At 55.8% G+C, this 23,908-nt stretch overlaps 2 protein-coding genes across 3 annotated transcripts; one reads left to right on the top strand and one right to left on the bottom strand.

Annotated features, from left to right (window-relative positions):
- The first annotated feature begins 5,367 nt into the window (after positions 1–5,367).
- On the top strand, positions 5,368–10,037 carry SLC2A6 (solute carrier family 2 member 6). The gene is made up of 10 exons (XM_075519704.1): positions 5,368–5,485; positions 6,113–6,275; positions 6,377–6,583; positions 7,204–7,303; positions 7,826–8,037; positions 8,187–8,339; positions 8,702–8,810; positions 9,032–9,205; positions 9,511–9,656; positions 9,744–10,037. The coding sequence occupies exons 1-10, from the start codon at positions 5,385–5,387 to the stop codon at positions 9,897–9,899; spliced, it is 1,521 nt and encodes a 506-aa protein (XP_075375819.1). The 5' UTR covers positions 5,368–5,384; the 3' UTR covers positions 9,900–10,037.
- A 3,401-nt stretch (positions 10,038–13,438) lies between these two features.
- Positions 13,439–22,543, bottom strand: CACFD1 (calcium channel flower domain containing 1). Of its 2 annotated transcripts, none has more exons than XM_075519741.1 (5): positions 22,374–22,543; positions 17,311–17,383; positions 16,754–16,879; positions 16,501–16,608; positions 13,439–16,041 (listed from the first exon to the last, which is right to left on the bottom strand). In XM_075519741.1, the coding sequence occupies exons 1-5, from the start codon at positions 22,495–22,497 to the stop codon at positions 15,948–15,950; spliced, it is 525 nt and encodes a 174-aa protein (XP_075375856.1). In that variant the 5' UTR covers positions 22,498–22,543; the 3' UTR covers positions 13,439–15,947. The 2 variants fall into 2 exon arrangements, with proteins under 2 accessions (XP_075375856.1, XP_075375857.1); XM_075519742.1 differs by having other exon boundaries at positions 16,754–16,847.
- Between the last annotated feature and the right edge of the window lie 1,365 nt (positions 22,544–23,908).

The raw sequence follows: 23,908 nt of genomic DNA, 5'->3' as shown, positions 1-23,908 counted from the left end.
GCTTCATCCATCGAAAGACATTTCAGCAAGTTCCGAGTCCAACAAAATAAACAGATGGCAGCCTGAAAAGGTGGTGATTTTTTTCTGCAAGGGGGGAGCGGGGTGAGGGATACAGTAGGGAAGAGCCGACTTCTGTCTGCGTAGTTGGAAAAGCTACCCTGGGGCTCCAGGCACCGATGCCCGTCTGGAGCCGGGGGTGCGCGGCACCGTTCTGTGAAGCCACGGGGTCTCGGAAAGCTGCGGGGGGAGCAGCCGTAGCTGCCTCCTGGGCTCAGGTCCCCCAGCTCCACGAGCGCCGTGCCATGGGGTACACCCAGCCTGGTGCCGGTCCCCACCAAGCACCCACCCTCCTTCCACGTGCCCCAGCACCCTGCAGTCACCGGCCACCCCCTGCGCAGCTCTGGAAACCCGGCACGTGCCATTCACCCATGTTTTGCAAGGAGCTGGTTCATCACCGTACCTCTGCACCGCCCCAGCCGCTCCCCGGCAGGGACCACGCGCTCCCCAAAAATCACCCACGTGCACCCACAGAGCGGCACCATGCTGCAAAACTCCAACTCTGCTACAGCCTTGCGGGGTGCAGGTGATGCAGAAAGCAGCAACCCTGCCCCAGTCCAGGGCGAACCATCCCCAGGGCTGCCCCGAGGCCGGTGCAGGCACTGAGCGTTATTACAGCTTGACCCAGCAATCACCAGTTCAGACTTACGGGGAAGATTTATGAAAGGATGTGGCCAGATGAGCGATAGAGACAAATAGCCTTGAGGAGTGACTGATTTCTCCTTTACAAGAGGAATAGAAATTAATTTATGAATTGGGTTAGTTAAGTTGCCAAGTGGCTTTGATGCAGCTTATTTTTTTGCATGTGTTCATGATCTATTGCACAGCTGTCAGAGGGGGAGGAAGGTCTTATTGAGCTGGAGCAATGCATCACGCTGGCCAAGGCAGCCAACAGCTCTCAGCAAAACCAGATTGCCCTTTAATCGGCCACGGGTTGGTTCGCTGCTTTCCCAAAGCAGGCGCCTCGCTCCTCCCCACTTCACCCTCGAGGGCCCGGAGCCCCGTCGTGTGCCGCAGAGGTGGGGAGCGGGGCAGGAGCCCCTTCCCCGCGCCGATGGCCGAGCACAGCCCGCTGCAGACACCACCGATGCGGAGCCTTCCTTCAGCTTAGCTACCCCTTGTACGTTTTGGTAGGACCTACAGAAAGTCAGGAAGAGTCCCAGGAGAGATGTGAAGCGGGGACAGGGTGGTAGGTGCTTTATTCCTTACCACCACAGCACTTTTAGAAAGAAATTATCCAGGGCAGAGCGGAGATGTGGTGCCACGCACGTTGCGCACCAAAAGCGAGCGCAGGGACCCGTTGCACCACGCCCGAGGGACTCCCACCCCCCCCCCCCCCGCACACCGAGGGACCCACCTGCCCGGGGGCTCAGCCCTGGCTCCCCGAGCCGAGACCAGCGCGGGCGCCGGCTCCCCCGAGCTTCCCAGCGTTACAGGTGCTTGGAGGTTTTTCAAGACACGAAGTAATTTCCTGTTTGAAGCAGTTGACAAATCTGCACAGAAACTGGATAACCCTTCACGTTTCGGGGAGATCCGACTGCTCCGGCTCCTCTCCAATATATTTTTTCTCTCCAAATATAAGGGAGGGGGGGGAAGGTTGGAGCGAGCAGTCCTCTCTGTCCCATGGCCAAGTGGCTTCAGGTTTAGGACAGATATAGCGTCCTTCTGCAATGTCTGTGACAAGTGTGTGCAGCAGCCACATGCCGAGGAGTTGCCCCAGCCCAGAGCAGGGTCCCAGCCCCATCCTAACACCGCTCCCCGCCTGCTCCCTCCCAGCAGCCTCCCACAAACAGGGCTATTTAGGGAAAAACCGTGGTAATTAAATTATCACATAAATACAGCAAAACCAGCTAACGCTCATTTATGGGCTTGACGACACTTCAGTTAATAGTTGCTTTGTGGCCAGAAGCACGAGAATTAAATCAGACACAGGCAATAGCCCCTTTGGGGCAGGAGGTGGCACTCGGGGCTCCAGCCCTGTGCACCCACACGCTGGGGTCACACCAGCACGGCCAGGCTCACCCCACTGCGCCAGCAGAGCAGGTCCTGGACCCCAGGCTCATTTTGCCGGGTCCCCGGGGCTGCAGCAGGCTGCCCCTGGCCACCCAGCCCGTGCACCCAAGCACAACCCGACTCGGAGGAGCTGCCAGGGCCGGGGGCTCAGCACCCCTGCTCCTGGGAGAGGGGAGAGCACAAAGCCCCGGACAGAGGGGAGGTGCGGATCCTGCTTTCTGAAGTCCCTCACTAGAGGCCACATCAATCTCCATAAACAACTGAAGGGAGGGAGGTGAATTAGCAAGAGATGTGGTTGCATTCACGGCCGTTTCATGGTCTGCTCCGAGTCATCTTCTCCCCACCCAAGCCACCAGCCTGCACAGCCGGGTCAGCGCCCAGCACCGCCACCGATTCCCCACGCCCCATCAGGACACATCATCTCTCCCCGCTTCGGTTTTCACCTTCACAAACGGGAAGCTCCCAGCCCTTGGCTTTGAGAGACGTGAACACTCAAAGGATGCACAGGCAGCAGAGCAACAGACCCATCAATGTGCACGGAAGACCCACAACGTGCACGTTCCGCTCGCCGCCGAGCACACCACAGACGTGCAATGCAGGTTTCACACCTTTGCTCTAAGCAATATCACTCCCGGCAGGGACCCACAAACCAGCACACAAACCTCTCCGAGAAGCACAAGCCCAGAGCTGGCATGACGCTGCACGGGGCAGCAGGCTCAGCCCAGTCCCAAAAAGCAGCAGCCAAGCGGCTCCGCAATGGCAAGAGGCAGAGATAACCAAGCAGCCAGCCCACAGCTTCCTCCTTGCTAGAGATACCCGTAGCAAAAACAGGGATCAGGGAGGAAAAAGAGAAAAGCCCTTACCTTGCAGCAGCCTCAGCCCCCGGAGACCTTGCAGTCCCATTCCTCCCTGAGCACCTTGGTGCTCAGCGCCTGCAGCCGCTTTTCACCTGGCCCAGCCCCAGCAGCATCGCCCCGCAGCCCTCCACCCCCAGCACGCCCTCCTCCTGCTACCCCGTCCTGCTTTGGGGGCCCTTGTTTAACTGGTAGCGCTGAAAGGCAGCTGCTTTGGGGTGGAACGTGGCAAATATTGCACTGCAGAGACTCAGCGTACCTGGTTTAGGGAAAAAGCTGAGGCCGGGGAAGGGCAGAGGGGATAAGGAATAACTTTCTCAATGAGTGGCCTTAGGGAATTCGAAGAAGGATGCTGCAAATTTGCAGCATCCTTCTTCGAATTCCCTAAGGCCAGTCACTTGCAGATTTTTCTTGGTCTGCAAGACGCAACCGGCAGCGATGCTCCCCGGCCCCGGCTGCCCCATGCAGGGCCATGAGCTTGCAGAGAGCGTTGCCGCCGTGGGAGCAAACAGGCGCTGCTAGCCCAGATGCACGGAGAAAAATGCACGTGAGGGAGGTGACAGACGGCGTTTGCTGATGGAGGGGGTGCCCAGGGTGCAGGGACCACCTCCAGGTCGGCTGGAGGCTGTTGTGACATCCCTGCTCGGACCAGCGTGACACTGTAAGGTTTTTGGATGAGCTGGTGTTGTAGTAGTCACTTTAGCATCAGTATCAAGGCTTGCTGAAGTCTCAGGCCACAAGAACTTCCACCTAGACCCACTGACCGTGCACTGAACTTTTACTTGGCTACACGAAGGAAGGCCCCCGAAACCGGTGCAAAGGAGAAAGAGAAGGAGGCTTCAGCCTTAGCAGAAGCTGCGATCTTAGAGATAAGAGAGGAATCGGCCCGCCTAGAGACAATGAAAGGGCCCAATGAAGAACGGGAAGACCCCAGACCCAAATACTACAATTGTGCGAACTGTCTCCTGAGGGGAGGGGAATTTAGATTGTAAGGGTGTCGTTGCCCAGGGATTTCTTTGTTCTGGGTCCCTCTCCGGAGGCACCCAGCTCGAGCTGTTTTCACCGCTGTACCACTCAATAAATTCGTCTGGCGTACGTCGTATCGGAGACTCTGCTTTGGGAAACCCAGGGGCGAGGCAGAGGGGAGAGGAAGCGCCCGAGAGTGAGCGTGTGCGTGAGGCGGGAGTGGAAAAGGGGCACCCGTCAGCTCGGGGGAGCTGCCGCCGCGCTGGGACTCGGGTCCGAGCAGTTCAGGTCTGGGGTGGTGGGTGTGCCACTCCCGGAATGGTGTGGGAATGCTCGGGCAGCGGCTTCTCCTTTCACACTGGCCTGCCGGCCCGATGCCGCCTTGTTCCGTGACCTTTCTTCCTGCAGAGAAATCACAGGCTCGAGTGCCTGAGTCAGCTGTAAATTCCCAGCATCGATCAGACGCTAAATGCGGCACATCGTGGTTGCAGAAGGGGAACCAGGTTGCACAGAGGGAAGAGTGTAGCAGGTCCTGGCTGATATCAAAGCGTCACTGGGGTTCCCAGGCAGGCTTGGGGGTGCAGAAGCTGTCCAGGTGGTCCCGAAAGCACCAGGGACTAAGGTGAATGATGGAAACAAGAGGAGCACTACAGGAGTTTAGGGAGTGACAGCTTTTGCTAATTAAATCCGAGTGCAAAGCCAGGAGGTGTGTCCCTCCCTTTCCTACGGGGCGAGTTTGGACCTTGCAGCCCCCCAGGACCCGCAGATGCCCCAGCACAACCCCTGCGGGGTTGGGGGGATCAGGGCCAGGGGGCAAAGGCACCCGTGGGCAGCCCGGGGTCCCCGGCAGCTGCACCCAATGTGACAGAGATGCCGCCCTGCCCTTTTCCATCCTCATCAGCGCTCTTCATCCCCCTCGCCTGCTCCCTGTGCCCCCTGCCATGTTCACTTCCCTCTCATCTCCTCTCCCTCCTCTTCCTCAGCTCTGGTCTACATGAAAACTCTTGCCCGGGGTGGCTGTGGAGGCTCACGCAGATGCAATTTGCCCTTGTAAAAAGAAGCAGTGTTTGGCCAGTCTAACTGGTACCGGTTCCTCCAGGGGAGAGACATGGCCTTAGCAAAGGGACGTTTCTGCTCGTGGAAACGATTCTGCAAGGATCGTCTCCGTAAGTGCTGCTGCAGTGATGGGTTTTGGTGTCGAGGGGGTCTGGGGGGGACAGGGGCTGGGCGGGCGCAGGGTGACGGCTGCAGGGCAGCATTGTTTCCCCGTGGGTCTTTGCCTGCTGGTTTTCCGGCCCCCCCCAGTTTCCTCCCCAGAGGCCAGCCGGGTGTGAGCCCACGAGACACAGATTTCTCTGATTAGGCAACGCTGGGCAGCCTCTCCCCTTTCGCTTTCAGCTGCCTCTTCCTCCCCTTCCCCAGAAGCAGCCCCGAGCATCCGGCCCCGAGCGAAGCGGCACCCGCACCACGACGGGCACCGGCCACGGCACTGCCATGGAGCCGAGCGCGCAGGAGCCCCTCGTGAGGAAGACGAGCTCCTCGTATCGGACCTTCCCCCAGAGCGCTGTCAAGAGGCTCGACAAGGAGTACCTGCGGTAAGGGCCAGGCTAGGGCCATGGGGCTGGCTGCGGGGTGGGCTGTGCCCCCCGTCCCGAGAGCGCTGGGCTGGGGGGAGCTGGTGGAAGAGCTGCTTCATGCTGCTGTCATCCCTGGGTTGCTTCGAGATGGGCTCTCATCCCGCCCAGGGCGTGCGGTGCCGGATGAGCCCGCCTGGGAGAGCTGCGGGTGCGCGTGCTTTTGGGCATCCGACTCCCGTGGGGACGTAAGGTCCTGCTGGGGGGCACGGGGGCCTTGAAAAGAACCCCCTCCCTGCTCTGCCGGGATGAGCCGGCTGCCAGCGGGGTCTGTGGTGCCGCCCGGTGCAGGTTCTGCTTTTCTCAGTTTGTTGAACCTCCTGAAAACTGCCCGGCGCAGAGGAAAGCATCGGCGGTGCCCAGGGGGACGGGCTCTCGCCCCCCGCCACATGGCAGGAGCGGCTGCTGCTCCACTCGGAGACACCCCACCAGCCTGGGGCTGTGCAGGGACATTCCCCAGGAAAATTTCTCCGTGGGTGTCACGAGAGCCTCGGCAAAGGCTGGGGGAAGCTGCAAGACAGAGTTAAAGTTTCTGCCGGGTGCGATAAGGGCACCCGACACATCCTTCTCGCTCCGTCCCTCCCTCAGGAGCCTCCACAACAAGCGGCTCTACCTGGCTGCGTTTGTCGCTGTCCTGGGGAACTTCAGTTTCGGCTTCGCCCTGGTTTACCCCTCACCCGTCATCCCTGCGCTGGAGGCTCACCCCAGCCCCGCGCTGAGGCTGGACCAGCACACGGCATCCTGGTTCGGGGTAAGGAGCGAGGTTGTCCCTGCCGGGGGTGAGGAGCAGAGCCAGCGGGTGTGCGGGGGGAGCCCAGACCCACCGCGGCCCCTCTCTGCGTCTCCCCACAGTCGGTGTTCACGCTGGGAGCGGCGGCGGGGGGGCTCAGCGCCATGCTCCTCAATGACCGCCTGGGCCGCAAACTGAGCATCATGTTCTCGGCGCTGCCCTCCGCCGTGGGATACGCGTTGATGGCCGGCGCCCAGGGGATCGGGATGCTGCTGCTGGGCCGCGTGCTGACGGGCTATGCCGGCGGCGTGACGTCCGCCTCCATCCCGGTAACGTGCCGTGAGAGGGAGTTTGCCAGGGATTCGCGTGGGGGGAGACGGGGCGGTGCCGTGGCTGAGCCTGGGGCATCCGGCTGCTTTTTGGAGCCATCAGCAGAGCTCCAGGGCTGTGGCTGGGCGATTGGGGCGGGGGGAGGATGCGCTGGGCTAGTGGCCCCGACACGGCCAGCCCCAGCTGCCTTCACAGCGCTGGACCGACTTGCCCACAGAAAAGGGAAGGCAGGTCCACCATCCCTGCCCTGTTCCTACGGGCGGTTATTTCCTCCTGTGTTTACCAAAGGCCGACCTCGTGTTGCATGCAGAGGGGAAGGCAAGAATTGAGTAACCCTGGGGCATGTCTTTCCAGCAACGGGAGTCTGAGCACGCTGCTGGAGCACTTCTCCCGTGCGGGGGCGAGGGAGGGAAGCGGCCGTGCCTGCAGGGCCGTCCTCTCCTCCTGCCAGGACCCGCTCATGCCGCCGGACTGGTCATGTTTCCACCCAAGAGGGCAGTTTCCCAGCAGTTTGGGTTTCCCCTGGCTGCAGTGGATGACTGCGAAGTGACAGAGGACAGGTTTTGGTGGTGACGGCTATATATTGCATCTCTGTTAACCATGTGTTGTCCCCCTCCAGGTCTACATCTCGGAGATCTCCCACCCCGGGGTCAGAGGCTTGTTGGGCGCTTGTCCTCAGATCATGGCTGTGCTGGGCTCCCTCGTCCTGTATGCACTGGGCAAGTATCTCGGTGTTCGGAGGGCAGGAAACCCTCGGCGAGACCTTAGGGAAGGGGAGTTTATTTTAAACAATTTTCTCGGCAAGTTGGTGGATTCCTTCCCCTGGCAGCCAGCTCACAACCACCACCACGGGTGTGCAAAGGGGGGCTGGAGAGGATGGCCTGTGCGTAACCCACGCGTGCGTGTGTGCTCGGAGGGATGAATCCATCACCCCCGCAGACCCGTGGCCATCCCTGTGCCTGCAGACCGGGGTCCTGCCGAGCTTTCACCAGGGCTGAAGGGCAGCACGCATGCTTCTCCTGCCAGCGTGGATCTTGCTGGATCCTCTAAGATTTGGGGGAGCTTGCTGGAATTTCCCCATATTGAACAACAGCTGAAAAAGCTTCTTTGCTCGGAGAAAAACAGGGAAAAATCCCCCTCTAGTCTTTGGGCTTTTTTTTTTCCCCCCCCTCTGGGTTTATTAAATCTCTCCATGGGGAAGCAAGGCCAGGACTCCCCTCCTAACCGTGCTGCTCCGGCAGGGCTGGTCCTGGACTGGCGCTGGCTGGCCGTCGCAGGGGAGGTGCCCGTGCTCGTCATGATCGTCCTGCTCTGCTTCATGCCCAACTCGCCCCGGTTCCTGCTCTCCCAGGGGAAGGATGACGAGGCCCTGGGGTCGCTGTGCTGGCTGCGGGGCAAGGACACAGACTACGCCCGGGAGTACGAGCAGATCAAGGACAGCGTGAGGAAGCAGGTGAGGAGGCTCACCTCCGGCACGGGGGAGATGTAATGTGAAAACTGCAAAATCCAGCCTCCTTTGGGCAACTCCCGAGCCATCTTCTGGGTACCGCGGTGGAGCCCAGAGGTGGTAACACCTCGGCTTTCTGCCTTTGTCCTCTCCAGAGCCGGCGAGTTTCCTGTGCTGAGATCAAGGACCCCTTCATTTACAAGCCCATCCTGATCGCAGTGGTGATGAGGTTCCTGCAGCAGCTCTCCGGTGTCACCTGTGTCCTCGTGTACCTGCAGTCAATATTCAAGAAAACCTCAGTCATCCTGGTGAGCCCTGGGGTTTGGCCTGTGCTCACACTGCTCCGTCTTCAGTGATGGCTGCCCCATGCTCCAACTCCCCTGCAGCTCTAAGACCCCAACTTTGAAGCCTTTTTTTAAAGCACCTGGTTGGCAGCAATGGCTGAGCACCTGCCCTGCATGAGGATGGGAAGCAGGACTGGCCCCACTGTCTCCCCGCTCTCCTCCTCCTCTTCCGGCTCTTCTTCTCTGGTCTCTTATTATGGGAGGATAGCTTTGACAAAGGCATCAGCCAGAGTCAAGGCAACACATGTAGGAATTTGTGTTGCCCTCTCCCTGGCTCTTTCCCTGGCTCTCCCATCTCAGCTTCCCCACTGCTTTTGCCGTTGCAGAAACCAGAGTACGATGCAACTCTTGTTGGCTTGGTACGTCTGTTCTCAGTGATGATCGCTGCTGTGTCGATGGATAAAGCTGGGAGGAAGATTCTTCTTTTTGTATCAGGTATGTCTCGCTGTTGTGCAAGGGAAGCTCTTATTTAAGGATTTCCAGAAGCTCTGCAAACACGCAGGAGTGGAAACTTCGGCCATACAGGACTTGGGCAAGGAGTGGGGGAGGTTTCTTTCCTTTAGCTCGTGAGCAGAGGCGTTCCCGGGAGCTCAGCCCTTGGCACGGAGGTGATCACTCACCCATCAGGCCCACTATGCTGTTGCATCTCTCCACAGCTGGCGTCATGTTGGTCTCCAACCTGACCATGGGGCTCTATATCCACTTCATGCCAGCTTCTCAAAACGGCACCATTGCCAACAAGACCCTGGTGAGCTCTGCCAACCTTCCTGCTGAGCCGACCAACTACATCACCCTCATCCCTCTCCTGGCGACCATGTTCTTCATAATGGGTAAGTGCAGAGAGCGAGAGCCCAGGACCCACAGCACAGGGCTGGATACCAGCCTGGGGGGATGTTTCTCATCTGAGACAGGGTGATACAAAGCAAGGAGATTTGGGCTTGGAGTTGGAAGGCAGGCAGATATCCCTGGAAGACCAAGAAAGATGGCATCTGAAGTCACTTTGAGGACTGACAGAGCATGGATGGGGGGAATAATGATTGATGCGGGAGCAGGGCAGGACTGCACAGGGCTCTTCTGCGCTCTCCAGTGGGCTTTAAAGCCTCAACAGCCTCACCTTGCCCCTCCTCCCCTGCAGGTTATGCCATGGGCTGGGGCCCCATCACTTGGTTGCTGATGTCGGAGATCCTCCCTCTGAAAGCCCGTGGGGTGGCCTCGGGCCTCTGTGTCGTCGTGAGCTGGCTGACAGCCTTCACCCTGACCCAATTCTTCCTCCGGGTCGTGGTGGGTACTGCCCCGGGAGGGTGTCTGGCAGCCCCTCCTCAGACCCCTCTGCACCAGCTCATGTCTGCTTTCCGTCCCGCTTTCCAGGAAGCCTTCGGCCTCGAGGTGCCCTTCCTATTCTTCGCTGTCATCTGTGCCGGGAACATCTTATTCACAGGCTGCTGCATTCCAGAAACCAAAGGCAGATCCCTGGAACAGATCGAGGCCTTCTTCAGGACTGGCCGGAGGTCGTTCATGAGGTAGGAGCTGCCATCTCCCAGCCGTGCCAGGCCACCAGTCCACACGCTCAAGGGCAACAAAGAAAATGGTTGTGCTGCTGGAGGTGGAGGCTGGAGCTCTCTGCGAAGGCAATGGGAGAGGACCGGGCGGCAATGACTCTCTTGCTTTGGATGTAGAAGTTGCCAGCTGGAACTTTACCTTCTCTTCCTGCCATTCAACACTACGTGTTGCTCTCTGGGCAACATGTCAACCTGAGGTATGGGACCAGGTAACCAGTGCCAGGCTGGAGATAAAGAAGTCCTGGAAAACAGAACATTTGGCTGTGAACAAGAGACCATGCCTGTCCTTTGCTCAGCAGCCACCCAAGCAGCCCGAGAGCCCCAGGGTTTGGCTGGAACAGAGTTAACAGCTGTAGCCGTTTTGGCAAAAGTTCATCATGTAGTTGCAAGAATAAAACAGTTTTGCCTCCAACTGCAAGATGTTGCCTTGATTTGCAGAGGAGGGAGCTGCAGGCGGGTGGGATGGGAGAGGCAGACCAGGACTGTGACAAGGGGACCGCAGCAGCCTGCAGCTTCCCCGATGAGTCTCACGTACTTAAGGACTTTGAAAGAGGCAGAGCCAGATATTTTGTACAAAAAGCTGCCACGTTTTATTGCTCTAAAACCACACATTACACTAGAAGCCTAATGAACAAGACCAAATAGAGTTCACAAAGAAAATCCAGGACAAAACAAAGAACAGACCAACATTCAGCTGTAGTGCAAGTGATTCACTAGGAAAGACACAGTAGGTACCGACAATACTTTGTACTGGGGCGGGTCCTTCCCCCCCAGGGTTTTACTCACCCACAGAGAGGAAGGTGGATGCACCTCCATCATGGTTGTGCGTGGAGCCTCCACCTCCATCACTCTGATATTTCAACTGCATAGTTAGCAGCAAATCGCTCTTACCCCTTTCCCATGTGTCCTGCAAGATTAAGGACTTTTAAAAATGTTTTTAGAGCCTAACCCTAGGTAAAACACAGCTGCAGGAGGTGCTTATGGCTGCGAGGAATGAATGGCCTTACTGAGTACTACATCCAACCCAACTCCTCCCAAAGGGGCAGAACAACAAAGGCTGAGCTGGAGGATGATTTGCCCAAGCATTTGTCCAGCCTCCTGAAATGCACTTGGCACCCCGAGGTCTGGTGGAGATGCTCGTGTCCTCCCATTCCTGGAACATTCAGCCTGCTGTGACAAGGAAGCATGGGGTAACATAGCGTATTTGACCCAGATCTCAAGATATGACGACTACTACTTAGATCCCCTGCAGCAGGAGATGAGAGAAATCACCTAAGAGAAGATGTGCTATCAGAGGATTCATTTAAAGCAGTCTGGGACAGAGGAAGAGAGGTGGGCCAAAATCAAAACCACAGAGAAAAGTCAGTATTAGACCTAACCTTTGCAGCTGAGACCCATTTCCAGAAAGATGTTCAGCCCTGGCTGGAATATGACTGTTTCTAAGCATGGCCTGATTACAAGAGGTCTCAAGAGCCTCTGGTTTCCACTGGCCTTCTGAAGATCAGGATCTCTGGCAGCCCTGTGCTAGAGCATTGTCTTTCTCACATGGCTATGGACCAGGTCTTGATATCTTCACTTCAGTGAAACCCTTCCCTGAAGACAGTGGATGTTTTTTCCTGAGGAAAAAATGACAAAGATGAATTGAGCTTCCCAGGGCTCAGCCTAAGGAGGAAGTGCCCAAATATGAAATGAGGTTGGACTCTTCAGGTCCTGCGAGAACCTCATTGGAGAAGCATTTTCTGAGTGACCTCCTGTCTTCCGTATAGAAAGTCGGAGGGTTTTTGCTACAACATTTAGAGTCTGAGAAATCACAGTGGCTCTTTCCAGAGGTAGAATGGTCTTTTTATTCACTGCACACACAGAGAATCAATCGGTGTTACAAAATCAGCTCCTGCCCAGAGCAGCGAGGTCTGGGTACGCAGCAGAAAGAGAGCTTCTGCTCTTCTCTTCATGCCCAATGCACAGCCCCAGGGGACAGCGGAGCTCATATGCACAAGTGCTATCAGCTTCATGACTGAATGAGACATGGGAGAGCTGCATGCTGTATAAATGCATGGGGGTAAGAAGCGCACAGCTCACGTGGTGAATGGTGTAACGGTCCGTTGCTAAGGGCACGTATGCTGCCAGTACCCAGGTGTCTTTCCACGCTCGTCAACAACTCACTGTAGTCACTGCATCACCCGCTCTTGAGTTCTCATGTAACAAAACTTCTGTCCTATCGTCTCCCAAGAGGTCTTTCCAAGACCTGGCAAGCAGAACCTCTTCCATGGAGACCCTGTGGATTAGCCATCCAGCCTGGACGCCATCAGCGGGGACTGGGTCGAGCCTGTAAAATCTCTAGAGCAGGGCTTTTAACTTCATTTATCCTTACACAGCTCCAAGCACCCTGATGGTGCCTCTAAACACAACTAATAACCACCATGCACTGTGAACGGGCATATTAACTACTGTGATGCTACTACTCTAAAGGTCCTTTCTATCTCCACAAAAACAGTCTCTTGCCCACACGGAGGTAAGACCATCCACTAACTGTCACTACAACTCTTAAAAGCCATGGGGGCTGTCACCAAGCCACATCTGCAATGATGGCAGCATCTGGCTTGGTTTCGGCTGCACCACAGACAACTGAAATTCCCAGGAGCTCCCACTCCAGACGTCCATCTGTAGGCGTCAGCACTCTTGCAGCACGGATCTGAGACACCTCCTGTTGCGGCAGGCACAGACAAACTGAACAGACCCCGTGTCTTTAAGCGTTGCGGCCAAAGGCTCCAGCTCAGCTCTTACAGAAGAGCCCCTGAGGCCCCTTTCCAACAAAAGCGTTGAGCTCAGAGCGGAGCTTTGCAACCTGCTAACGGTGGCAGAGCTGATGCAGATCGTTCGCTTGCCTGGGCCCCAGTGTCAGACCCAACTGCCACAAAACACAGCACGACAGCGCTGCTGGCGTCCAAGGGAGTTCTGCCGTCGGTGCCAAGGGAGCAGAGCAGACCCGTCTGTGCCAACAAGCCCTCCGGGTGACCTGGAGCAGCACCTGCCTGCGGCAGCCCCAGGGACGGCTGCCGGTCTATGGCATCAGGACAATCAGATGAAGCCAGCGAGGGTCCTACCAGTTCTGTGGTTCCTCACCCCGGGCGTAGATCAGCCTGCAAGCATTACTCTATCGTCTCTGCTTTGCCTTTTGCCTCCTGTCACTAAAGCTACTGTGGAACTACTCACAGAGCAAAGCAGTCACTACCAAAGACATGCTCGTAGCTACGTGCATCAGTCTGCAACATTCCTCTACTATACACTACTTAACTCCCCAAACCCCCCTGAAATCAAAGCAGATGTCCTGTTTGCTAGGCAGAACTCTGCACTTCAACCGTCCAGTAAAGGTACTGCACAGGGACGCCGCTGGCTCGAAGAGCTGAGAAGCTATTACCACTGAAGCGTCCCACGGGCTGCAGCGCGTTCCTCCCGCAGCACCCCATTACCGCAGGCGGCGTGACCCACGCGGGAGGCCGTGGTCCCTGCACCCGTGCACGAGGCAGGCCGATGCCCCACGTATGGCATGCAGCGACAGGGATCAGCCCTGAGCTGGGAGCTCCGAATGGCACAGCCTTTATTGAAACGAGCTGCACCTGGGCTGGCGGTGCCTGTTCCGCGTCCCAGACAAGCTGGTGTCAGAGCAATCACGGTTCAGAGGCCGGGGGGGAAAGGAGCTTAGCGCAAAGCGGCTACCCAGCGTCCAGCTGCAAGGGCCCGTGTGTGTAAGTAAACCCGAGCCGCGTTCCTGACCGGTGTAAATCCTCACACCTCCCTGAACGCCAAGGAGGAAACAACAGCTAACGTTAGCTGGCGGCTTAGCCCCCCGATCTCCGGGGACCGCTCTGCTCCTGCTGCAATGCCCACGCTACACCCGTACCCAGCCACCCCCTCCAGCAGCGGCTCCGTCCCAGGCTCTGCCGGGGATGTTCCGGTGTCGTTCAGCTGACGTGAACGCGCACCGTACCTAGAGGAAGGACGCGTTATATAGATAGCTTCCAACGCAACACTGCTCAGAAGCCACAGCGTGGCTGGCGGACAGACCCTTCTAACAGACAGCAGTCAGCCTCCAACAGCGTTTCTCAGACAGCAGTGCAACCCCTCTGGTACCCCAGTGATTCAAATGGGACCACGAAGCGTTGGTGGCAGCGGGAGCTCAGGTCCCAGGGCAGAGGCGTAAGAACAGGCTGCAGTCCCCGCTGCCACTGCTCCCCACAGCTGCTCCCTGCCTTGGCTGCCAAGGGAGCCCAAACCTCCAATACCAGCACCTACAGCCCAGGTTTCCTCCCTTCTCTCTCCCAGAAGAGGGGGGGAAACAAATTTTGTCAAGCCAGTGGCTCAGAAGATGACAAAGGTCAAAGGACAACACACTTTTCAAAAGTCTGAGAAATGTTCTGAAGGCTGAAAATGGGATTTTACAGCATCCCAGTTACAGCAGCCAGGGCTCTCCCTGGGTTCAGAGACCCCCCAATGAAATGAGGTAGTCCTTTGAAGGACAGGAAACAGAGCACTCCTTTCTCCTACGTCCAGAGAAATTGAGTCCCATCAAAATACTTAAATAACTAGAAATAAATTATTCCCCCTTTTCCTAATCAAAACAAAAAGCAATCACATAAAAATCAAATAAATTAAAACCCCCAGAAGAAACCGTGACGAGAAGAGGGGGATCTGGACTTAGCGAGCAGTTTTGTTCTGCATGATACAAAGCAAACAGAAAATACAATGTGAAAATCACTGATGGAGCCTGGAATAAAGAATTAAGACATCCCAGCTATCCACGCTGAAACGGTACAGGCTTCTCTACGTTTGCAAAGGAAGGATATGCCACCTTCCCGTGCAAAACCAGCTCAGGACTGATGCAAAAAACATGAGCCCAAAGACAAAGGCTGTAGCAGACACAAGCAAAGAGCAGGTCCCTTGCACAGAGGGATGGGTCACGGGAGCAGGAGCAGATGCAGGGAGTGAGAGATAACAGAGCAGAGTCCCGGGCTCACGAGAGAAGGATGCTCTTGCACATCAGTAACCCTTATACCAGCAAAAAAAACCCCGCTTGGCTCAAGCAATAGTACCCTTTTTCAGCTGAGGTAAAGCAAACCTCACTTCCCTTCTTCTCCAGTAAATGAGTGAAGCTTAAGAAAAGTACCCTTATTAAGACAAAGTAATTCATTCTTATAATTCAAGTAAATTGCAGTAACTGCCTGCAGCTGCATCCAGAGGAAGGGGGGACTGTGCTTTGGAGGTATGGGGGTCTGCCCCAGCACCTCTGGCAGCTCCTCTGCAGAGATGGTTAGTGGCTTTATACAAGTTTTTTGCTGGAATTCCTTTCCCGTGCAGCGATGCCTCTGATGCCTGGCCTAACTGCACCCATACTAAAATATACCCAGGGGAAGAAGGCCAAGCTTAAGCATCACCACGTATTGCTAAACCCTGGGTTAGCGTTTTACACCCGGGAAGGGCCACACCAAAGCACGTTACTAAAAATGCGTAACACGCAATGGCGGGTTGCCCTCGGGCGTGAGGCCAGCAGCTCCCTGACTGCCATGAGACCAGCGCAGGCAAGGAGCTGGCACATCAGCTCTGTCCCTCCTCACCCCATCCGGAGAGCAGCTCCCAAATGAGCACGGCATCCTCGGCTCGTTCTCAGGCATCACTCCAAAGAAAGGCTACCTACCTAAAGGCTACCAAAGAAAGGCTTGTAAAGCAGCACTCAAAGAGCCAGCACCTCTGCAGGAAAAAGAAAAAAACAAAATAGGGGGACTGTGAGATATTTGGTTGAGGGTTGAGGAGGAGAGAGGGGCCAACGCGCTGAGGTCTGGCTGCTGGTGTGAGAAGAGGGCACAGCCTGCCCCAGCCCCTGAGATTTCCAGTTGCTGCAGTGTCCAGGGAAATCATGGCATAACAGAGAAGGGAGTGGGCAGAGGGAAGGGCAGAGTGGATTTCTGTATCTTCACCATCTCAGTGTCCAAGAGAGGTTACCCCGAGCTCGCGTGCTTCAGAGAGCCTGTCCCTCTAGGGACCCCGTGAGCTTCTCTTCATCCGTTTGCTTCTGCTGCTGGTGGATCCGAGCATAGGAAATGGCATCTCCCCTGCAGAGAGAAGGGACAGCGTGGGGATGTGAGCTCCGGGTGCCCACCACGGTGGGTACAGCACCTGGCAGAGAGGTCTCCCAACTGGGGCCCAGGCTTCTCCATGCCGAGGGATGCCGAGAGTTAAATGAGACTTGCTGGCCCTCTCCAACCCCACCAAAGCTGCTCACCGCCCTCAGAGCTGGGCCCATCCGTCCAACGGCTGCAGAAAGAGGGCTGGGACCCACAGGGCAACCTCGATTGAGCTCCCAAGGAAAAGCTCAGAGCTTCAGCAAACCCTAGGACCTTCCCTCCCAGGGCTTTGAGACGCTGGCAGGGAGATGTTGTCTGGCAGCACTGACACCTGAAAGCACGGTTAGTACAAGAGGAAAGCACAGCCCGAGGGAGGCAGATGGGGGTGAGGGCTGGAGGTCCACCTTCCCCTTCCCTCCCCTCCACAAGCAGACAGATCTCTCTTACTTCTTGCCGAGTGCCGACAGGCCATAAAGCACGCCGGTGGCAAACGCGATGGCATTTCCAAAGAGCGTGGTCAGCGTCAGGCTGAGCATGACAGGGAACGCAGCCATCCTGGAAGACAGAAGCAGCCCTCAAAGCTGGGCTCCGCTCCCCACGGGACGCGGGGACGCTCGTCCATCGCGGCGTGCCCGCGTGCATCCCAGCGCGGTTCCCGGGATGGCTTCACCACCACAACACGCCCCAGGAGCATCCTCACCCGCAGTAGAAAGCGGCTTTCTGCCAGGGCCGCAGCTTGTCCGCCCTCGCAGAGACGGCATTCGCAAACTCGATAAACTGGCAGCAGAAGGGGGCTTCGCACAGGAACAGGACGAAAGCATTGAGCCTCCAGATAGAGCAAACCAGAGTTAATCCTGCCTGCGTGGCCCAGGGCAGGGGTCGGCAATGTCCCCGGGCCACCAGAGACCAGCCGCTCCCGTGCCCCAACGCAGGCAGAAGGGAATGGCAGGGCTGGACCCCACTGCGCTCCCTCCCTGCTTCTTGATAATTCCCAAACCCTGGTGCCCCAGACTTATTTTGGATAAGGGTATCTCAGTATTTACCTAAAAAGGGGTGAAGAAAGAATATAAATAGAATAAACCCAGCATCTCAACCTACCCGATGGAGCAAGATCTGGCAATTCACAGAGCCCGCAGAGCCTGACGGATGTTTCACTCACGTCCACTGCCCAAGCAGGGCAGCTCTGCCCCTTGCCCAGTGGCACCTAATTAACCAAACCTCCTCCCCAGCAGAAAAAAGAAAAGAAACTCTACTCACATCATCCACACGCCAGCCGCGATGTTCAGGGGGTTGATGGTGACACAGTTCCAGAGACCAGCGAAGGCACAGGCTGGAAAGCAAAGAGGCTTTCAGTGACCATGAAGACCAACCCAGTGTGCCCACGGGGATGGCGGGGACGGAGCCCGGCAGGCAGGGCTGGCTTCTCCTCCCTGCTCTGCCCTGCAACGGGACCTCGCAGCCACACCAGCATGATTTTGCTCTCCTGGATTTTGGGCTGTTTTGCAGAGTGGGGACTGCCCAGAAGAGCCCTTGCCTTGGCCGGCACCTCTTGGCACTGCAGAGCACCTGTACAGACCAGCACAGCAGGGTGGGTGGAAAGGTCTGATGGCCCGAACAGGAGCCCAGGGTGCAGGGGAGAAGGTTTGTTCCCAGCTCCTCCAGTCGGGCGTCCCTTTGCTGCGAATGCTTGGTGTCTCAGACACTTGCACAACTATTTCACTTGCGTAGAACAACGGAGCATTTGCTTTTACGTAGAGTCACGTACGTGGCACCCTGGTTTTTATTTGCTAAGGAATTACTGCTTTGTCCTGGGATGAACAAAGAGGTCCCAGCAGGCACCCGTCTCTGAGCAGCACGGGAAAAGTTCAGCAAAAACATGACTTGGAGCACCAAGGCACGCAGGCAAGCAAGCAAGCAAGCAGAGGTGAACCTGGTCTCAGCCACACAGCGCTGGGTCCGCACTAGAGATGGGCAGAAAAGAGCCAAGTTTGGGTCTCCGCCAATACAAATGGAAGCGGATGCTAGATCAAGCAGAGCCCAAAATAGCCCCAGCACTCCTGATTCTGTAATGCAAGGAGAGGAACCAGGCAGCAGCGTCCAAGCCGAGGACGCACGCACCTCCTTCCTGCCTCATTAAACTTGCAGAGCGTTCCTGGCACTTGATACGGCCCTTTTCCTCCGCCGCTACCAACAGGCTGCCGCTGCTCACCTGGGAACCCGAGCCCAGGCAGGGAGGGCAGCGAGACACGGACTGAGTCCACAGTAACCACCACCCCCCTGCAAAACTCCAGCTAAAATCATACAGCCCTGAAAGGCTGTCTTGGGGATGATTAGCGGCACAATGAAGAGCAGCAGAGTCCGTCTCAGAGCGAGACCAGCCTGGGTTTGGGTATTTCAGGTGTCTGCTCGTGTTTTGCTAAGGGGATCCCTGAGCAGAGCTGCCGTGAGCAGTCCTGACCTTCAAAAGCCTGGCACATGTTTGCAAGGTTTCTTTTAAGCAGTCACTGCTGAATCCTCGAAGTTCCCTTAAAAATAGTCATCCTTCTTTACCCGACCGGGAAACAGAACTGCAGGCCTATGACAGGACCGATCGAAGGACATCCCACAAGCAAGTGACCTCTTGGTTTTAGGAAACAACCAAACAAGGTTTTTTTTAAAGGCTTCCTAGGACTATTCCACAGGACCCAAAAAGCTTTCGGAGAATCCTGCAAGAACAAGATCAGCCAGCAGAGGAGAAACGCCAGAGGACGTGTTAATATCCGTGCTCCAAGGGCACTTCCCATCCTCCCATCGCAAATGGACCAGTGCCAGCGTCCCCACGCTGCAGGGGAAACTGAGGCACTGGGGTGGGATGATCTGCTCACGGCCACACATGCAAACGGCTGGAGAGCTGGAAAAGCAATGGCAAGCGGGATTGCTGGGAGCAGCGGGCAGCTGGGAGAGCAGGGCACAAGACGGAGGTTTCTAATTCTTCTCTGTGACCAACAAATCCTTGGACGCTGATGAAAGAGGAGCTCAGGGGAAGCACCGCAGGCTTGTGACACTTGCTCTCCCCCAGGAAAGCACGCTTCTGAAAATAATGCTAAATGACTTTCTGGCATTTTATAATTAGCAGAACAGCAAAAAGCAGGTGCATCTCGACTACCCCCAAAACACAGCCAGGGTTGGGGCAGAACCCTGCCTTGCTGAACAGCACGGCAGAGCGTAGAGGTCCAAGCGGTTCACAGCTACAAAACTGGTCTCCACCACAGAACGAACCGAGGGAGGCAGAATGTTATTTTCCAAGCAGGTTTTTGGCCTTAGTCTTTTTTTAATCTAGCCAACCAGGGGTTGTTTTGTCAGGGTTCTGCTTTGGTTTTGTCCTCAAACACCCCAAAACCACCCTCGAGCACTAAGCGTCCCTGCAGGAGTCTCAGCTAAGCAGCCGCCCCCCTTGCCAATGGGCTAATGACCCAGCAAGCCTGAGCTGAGCAAGCCCCTATGTCAGCACCAGCACCAACCAGCGGGAAAGGAGTCAAAGGTTTATAATTGCAGGAACACTGCGCTCGGTGGCGGCTGCCAACAGCCACAGAGATAACGATTGGGTGACCTTCCGTCTCCTCCGCAGAGCAGCGCATCCCACGGCAGCCTGGTACATCCTTGTCCCACCGGGACAGGATCGGCTCCTGCCTCAGTAGCCAAAAGGGGATGGAGCTGCCAACCAGAGACTTCTTTTTGCAAAATAGAGGCCTCGCAATAGGTTTAAAATGCGGATAATGCTCCATGGCACGTAAGCTATGGAAGACAGACGGTTCTGCCATTTGTTTAACTGCTGTCCCATCCCGAATCCCTGAGGAAGCACAAATAACTGGGAGCTGAAATGGGGGGGGGAAGAACACCACCCCCTACAAAGGCTCTATTCATTTCAAGCAGCTGGTCACTGTCCTCAACCCAAGCCTATTTTTGCTCCTGGAGCATTTTAGAAAAGCCACAGACTCTCCTCGTCCTTTTACAAACAGGAACACAAGGGAGAGAAGGGACTTGGCCAAGGTCACCAAGCCAGCCTGCGCAAGAGCCAGAAACGGATCCCGAACCTCGTTGTTCTCGTTCCTGCTCCGGCCCCTGGACCTTTGTGGCTTAAGCAAGTTGTGGGCTGCAGGTGCTTGCACGTTGTCCGCCAGTCTCACCTCCACTAACAAAGTTTCTCTTCCTTTCTACAGGGAATTTTTCCTTCTGTAAGAAATAATCCAGCCCTGTAGCAGGACCACAAGCCAGTTGCTCAAAATCCTTATAAATTATTTCTGTTCTTTCATAGCAAGCTTTGAAAATAGCAGCCTTGCCGTGTTATTAGTCACCCCTTTTCCAAACTGTCCACCTTCAACAAGGTGATGCTGAACAAGGAGCATTTTGAAGAGGGCCGTTACTAGCACGGGGCATTGGAAGGTTGCCTCTTGCCACAGACCCCCATTTCCCTCCTCCTAAGAGGAGTCTGTGTCTCACACTGCCTCGTTCTCTGCCTGATGAACCTAACGAAGGGAGACTGTCAGGGCTACAGAGCAAGCTGTCCAACTCCCCAAATCATCGGCAATCCTGTCAAGAGCCTGGCTCTTCTTCCAAAAGCTTCTTCTCCCAGACTCACCCACATACGTAAAACTCTCAGCTTTCTTTTAAAAACAAGTCATGAGTTCTCAGAGCTGTGAACAAAAGGTTGGGAAAACAATCCGAGCATAATTCAGCTGCTTTGAAACATGAAGGCAGAGAAAAAAAAAAAAAATATCTACAAAGACTCGCGCTGCTTTTAAGCCATTCGTGAGCTGCTCTAGCGTGAGGTGGGCAACACGACCGGTGTGACCCAACAGCCACCCTCTCCAGCTCTTCACCCTCCACCTGCACCCCCTGAGCTGTGCATGGGGCAAAGCCACATAAAGAAAAGCACCGAGGCTCCGGCTACAGCCCCAGCCCGTGGGAAAGACGCCGCTACACTAAACCCCCACCTGGGACCTGCACTGGAGACACGTCCCAGCTGGTCTCTTGGCCGTCTGCCGGGACAAGAAGCACGGGGGCCCCAGGCAGAGCATGGGGAGGCCAGGACGTTTTGCCCCGTAAGTGCAGTCCTACCAAATCTTTTCACACCTCCAGAATTTCAGCACCTAAGACATAAAACAGTGAGAGCAGCATATGTTTTCCCAGCCTAGCCAAAAAGGGCTGCGACGAGCCTGCCCAGCGATACCACAGTCTACAAGGTCGGCTGCAGAAAGGCCGTGAGCTCGTGCAGGCAAGTCCCGAGGCAAGAGGCAGGCCTGGGAAGGGGGCAGAGAGGGGACCGGACGAAACACTGCAGCCGAGGGAACAAATCAGGGCTGACTGCACTGGCTGAGAAACACTCTTGTTTTACTAGAAGTTGTGGACCTGAAGCAGAAGAAATTCTCCATCCTGTGCTCTGCAGGAGATCAGACTAAGTGGTCATAACAGTCCCTCCTGCTTTTAAGAGCTATTAATCTCTCCACAGAATGTAGCAAAACAGCACTACAGGACAGGCTGATTTCTGGCAAAGTTGCAAAGACTCTTTCCCTGGGAAAATTTTTTTCAGCAGCAGGTAATTCAGAGCGCAGCCAACTCACTTTGCTGTACGCTGGCTCCCTTCTTCTCTGTGTCCAAGACTAAACCCCTTAAAAACACACAACACAAACCAAGTCCATTATTCGCCTTCAAAAAAAAAAACCCCAAAAACTACAGGCAGGCCTCCGTGATCAACAACAGGAGTAACAGGAAACCTGCTCCAACATTCAGAACGGGGAAAGAAAATAAGTTGCAGGTCCATACAAACACCCGACGGTCCGATAGGATGAACCTAATCCCCCGGCCCCTGTTCCAGCCCTGAACCTGACCCTGCTGAGTACCTGGTGCTGGCAGTAGAATCATCCCTGGTTTATCTGCCCACAGCCCTCCCGCAGGACCAGGGGCTGGGCTGCTGCTTCTCCCATCACTTCCAGCGAGTGCTTCACCCAAGGAGAAACTTGAGGATTTGCAGATCCCCCCGTGACGTCCCTTCTCCCAGGTGCCGAAGTTCAGCAAGTTCGGCGAGCGCAAAGCACATCCTTCGTGTGCCAGCTAAAACCACCCCAACTTCAGGCACGTCCACGGCTCTTCCTCCTGCCCGAAAGGCAGCAAACTGGTGTCTAGAGCAGACACAAGCCCGTAACCCCACAGGATTGTTTCACGACACACCCCCCCACGCAAACGTGACCCTAACACGAGGCAGCAGGACCCCGACACGCGCTTTCGCATGCACAAGCGGTGCCGAGGGGGAACCTTTGGCCGCAAGGGAAGGGGATACTTACACATGCCCCCGATGACCCCGGCAATCCTGCAGAGCCACCTGTACCACCAGGTCATGCCATCATCGGCGGAGGAAGCCGCTGGGTCAGGGGCTGCTGCTTGGAACTGCTCATCCTGCGAGCTCATCGCACCCCTGCTCCCGGGGGGTCAGGGGGCAGCACCCCGCTCCCCACCTGAGCCCCAGCAGCGCAGGATGTCCCCCTCCCCAGGTGACGCTCCCCCCTCCAGCCAGCCCAGGAGACAGCCCCTAAACCCAGCCCTGCCGCTGCTGGGCCTCTCCCCGCACCCCCATGCAGGGCCTGGCCCCCAGCAGCCCCCCCAGGGCTGACAATGGAGGGTCTCTGCCTGCAGCAGCGATGCCAGCGGCCGTGGGAGCTGCCTCCACGTCTGCCTGCGTATTGCATTGTGGGTCCCCTCCTCCAGCAGGCAGGGCTTTGATGTCACTGTCATTAAAAGGCTGGTGGGCAGAGCCCGTCGTGTACATATTCATAAGCAGCCACACAGGCATGCGGTCCACGCCAGGGTCTGGGGTGCACAGGAGCTCCGGGTCCTGCGTCCCCTGGCTAACAACTGGATGCTGTTATCCAGGCAGCCAGCGTCTGCTTGGAAGAAAGGGAAACACGAATTTTTGCATTAACGTGATTTAACAGCGTTACAAAATTCTGCCCTCGAGATAAGAGGGAACACTCCCCTTAATCTGAATGGCATCAGGTTTTGTCCCTAGAAAACAGGAGCAGAAGCAGGACTTTGCAAGTCAGAGATGTCCCAGTTGGCAACCTACTGATATCCAAACAAATGGTACAGGGGAACAGCCTCAATTCTCTTAAATTATAACGACAACAGCTGCATTTTTTGCAAATTAACATGGAGCATACAGTCAGTAACCAGAGCCCATCTCTGCAGACCAGGGACTCTGCGTAGTTGATCTGGAACAATAAATAGCAGTGAGACTTGGGATCCAGAGCAGAGTGGGAAGACAGATCCCATCTGCTAAAAGGTTACAAAAAAGGATTAAGAAAAGGATGTCTTTTCATTAACATCTCCTGTTAGACAGGAAATGAAGGCCCAGTGCCTGCATCACCCACGCACTGCAATGGGATAGCTGATATATCCAGCTCCTCGAGGATCTCGCTTCAAGAATATACTTTCTAGCTCTTCCAGGAACGGAACGTAAATCTGGAGGCTGGCAAGTAAAAAACTCCAGGCTTAACCAGCAAAAAACAACTATTAAGAAGACAGAAGAAAATAAAATTTTGCAGTTGTAAAAAGACGTCAGAGAATTCAACTGACAGAGAGCAGAAGCAGGGTTAAAACTGCCCAGGCAGAACCATTTATTGCATCCAGTGTGAAGAGCGAGGGCAGATGTGTCCAGCCAGGCTCCAGGTGCGGAAAAGACCCCTTAAGCAGTATACTGTGATTTTGAGGAGGATGACAGATTTGGACCAAAGCATGGTCCAATGTTCAAGATATTAAATAAAAACAACCTGAAAAATGTACTGAAATCAAACTTGAGTGAATATTTGTCACTGCTCTAAAA

The sequence above is a fragment of the Mycteria americana genome, chromosome 17 (assembly GCF_035582795.1).
Source record: "Mycteria americana isolate JAX WOST 10 ecotype Jacksonville Zoo and Gardens chromosome 17, USCA_MyAme_1.0, whole genome shotgun sequence".
NCBI classification, from domain to species: domain Eukaryota; kingdom Metazoa; phylum Chordata; class Aves; order Ciconiiformes; family Ciconiidae; genus Mycteria; species Mycteria americana.
Note: the sequence above shows the minus strand (reverse complement) of the source record. Positions and strands in the feature narration are given on the sequence as shown.

Bases quoted from the DNA above. Each gene is read 5' to 3' on its own strand.
- CACFD1 (XM_075519741.1), bottom strand. From the start codon at position 22,497: ATGAGCTCGCAGGATGAGCAGTTCCAAGCAGCAGCCCCTGACCCAGCG. The intron at 16,880-17,310 runs GTGAGTAGAGTT...CTCTATCTGGAG, and splicing joins GCGGCTGGCGTGTGGATGAT to GCTCAATGCTTTCGTCCTGT. The intron at 16,609-16,753 runs GTGAGGATGCTC...TCTGTCTTCCAG, and splicing joins AAAGCCGCTTTCTACTGCGG to GATGGCTGCGTTCCCTGTCA.
- SLC2A6 (XM_075519704.1), top strand. From the start codon at position 5,385: ATGGAGCCGAGCGCGCAGGAGCCCCTCGTGAGGAAGACGAGCTCCTCG. The intron at 6,584-7,203 runs GTAACGTGCCGT...GTCCCCCTCCAG, and splicing joins TGACGTCCGCCTCCATCCCG to GTCTACATCTCGGAGATCTC. The intron at 8,340-8,701 runs GTGAGCCCTGGG...TTGCCGTTGCAG, and splicing joins AGAAAACCTCAGTCATCCTG to AAACCAGAGTACGATGCAAC.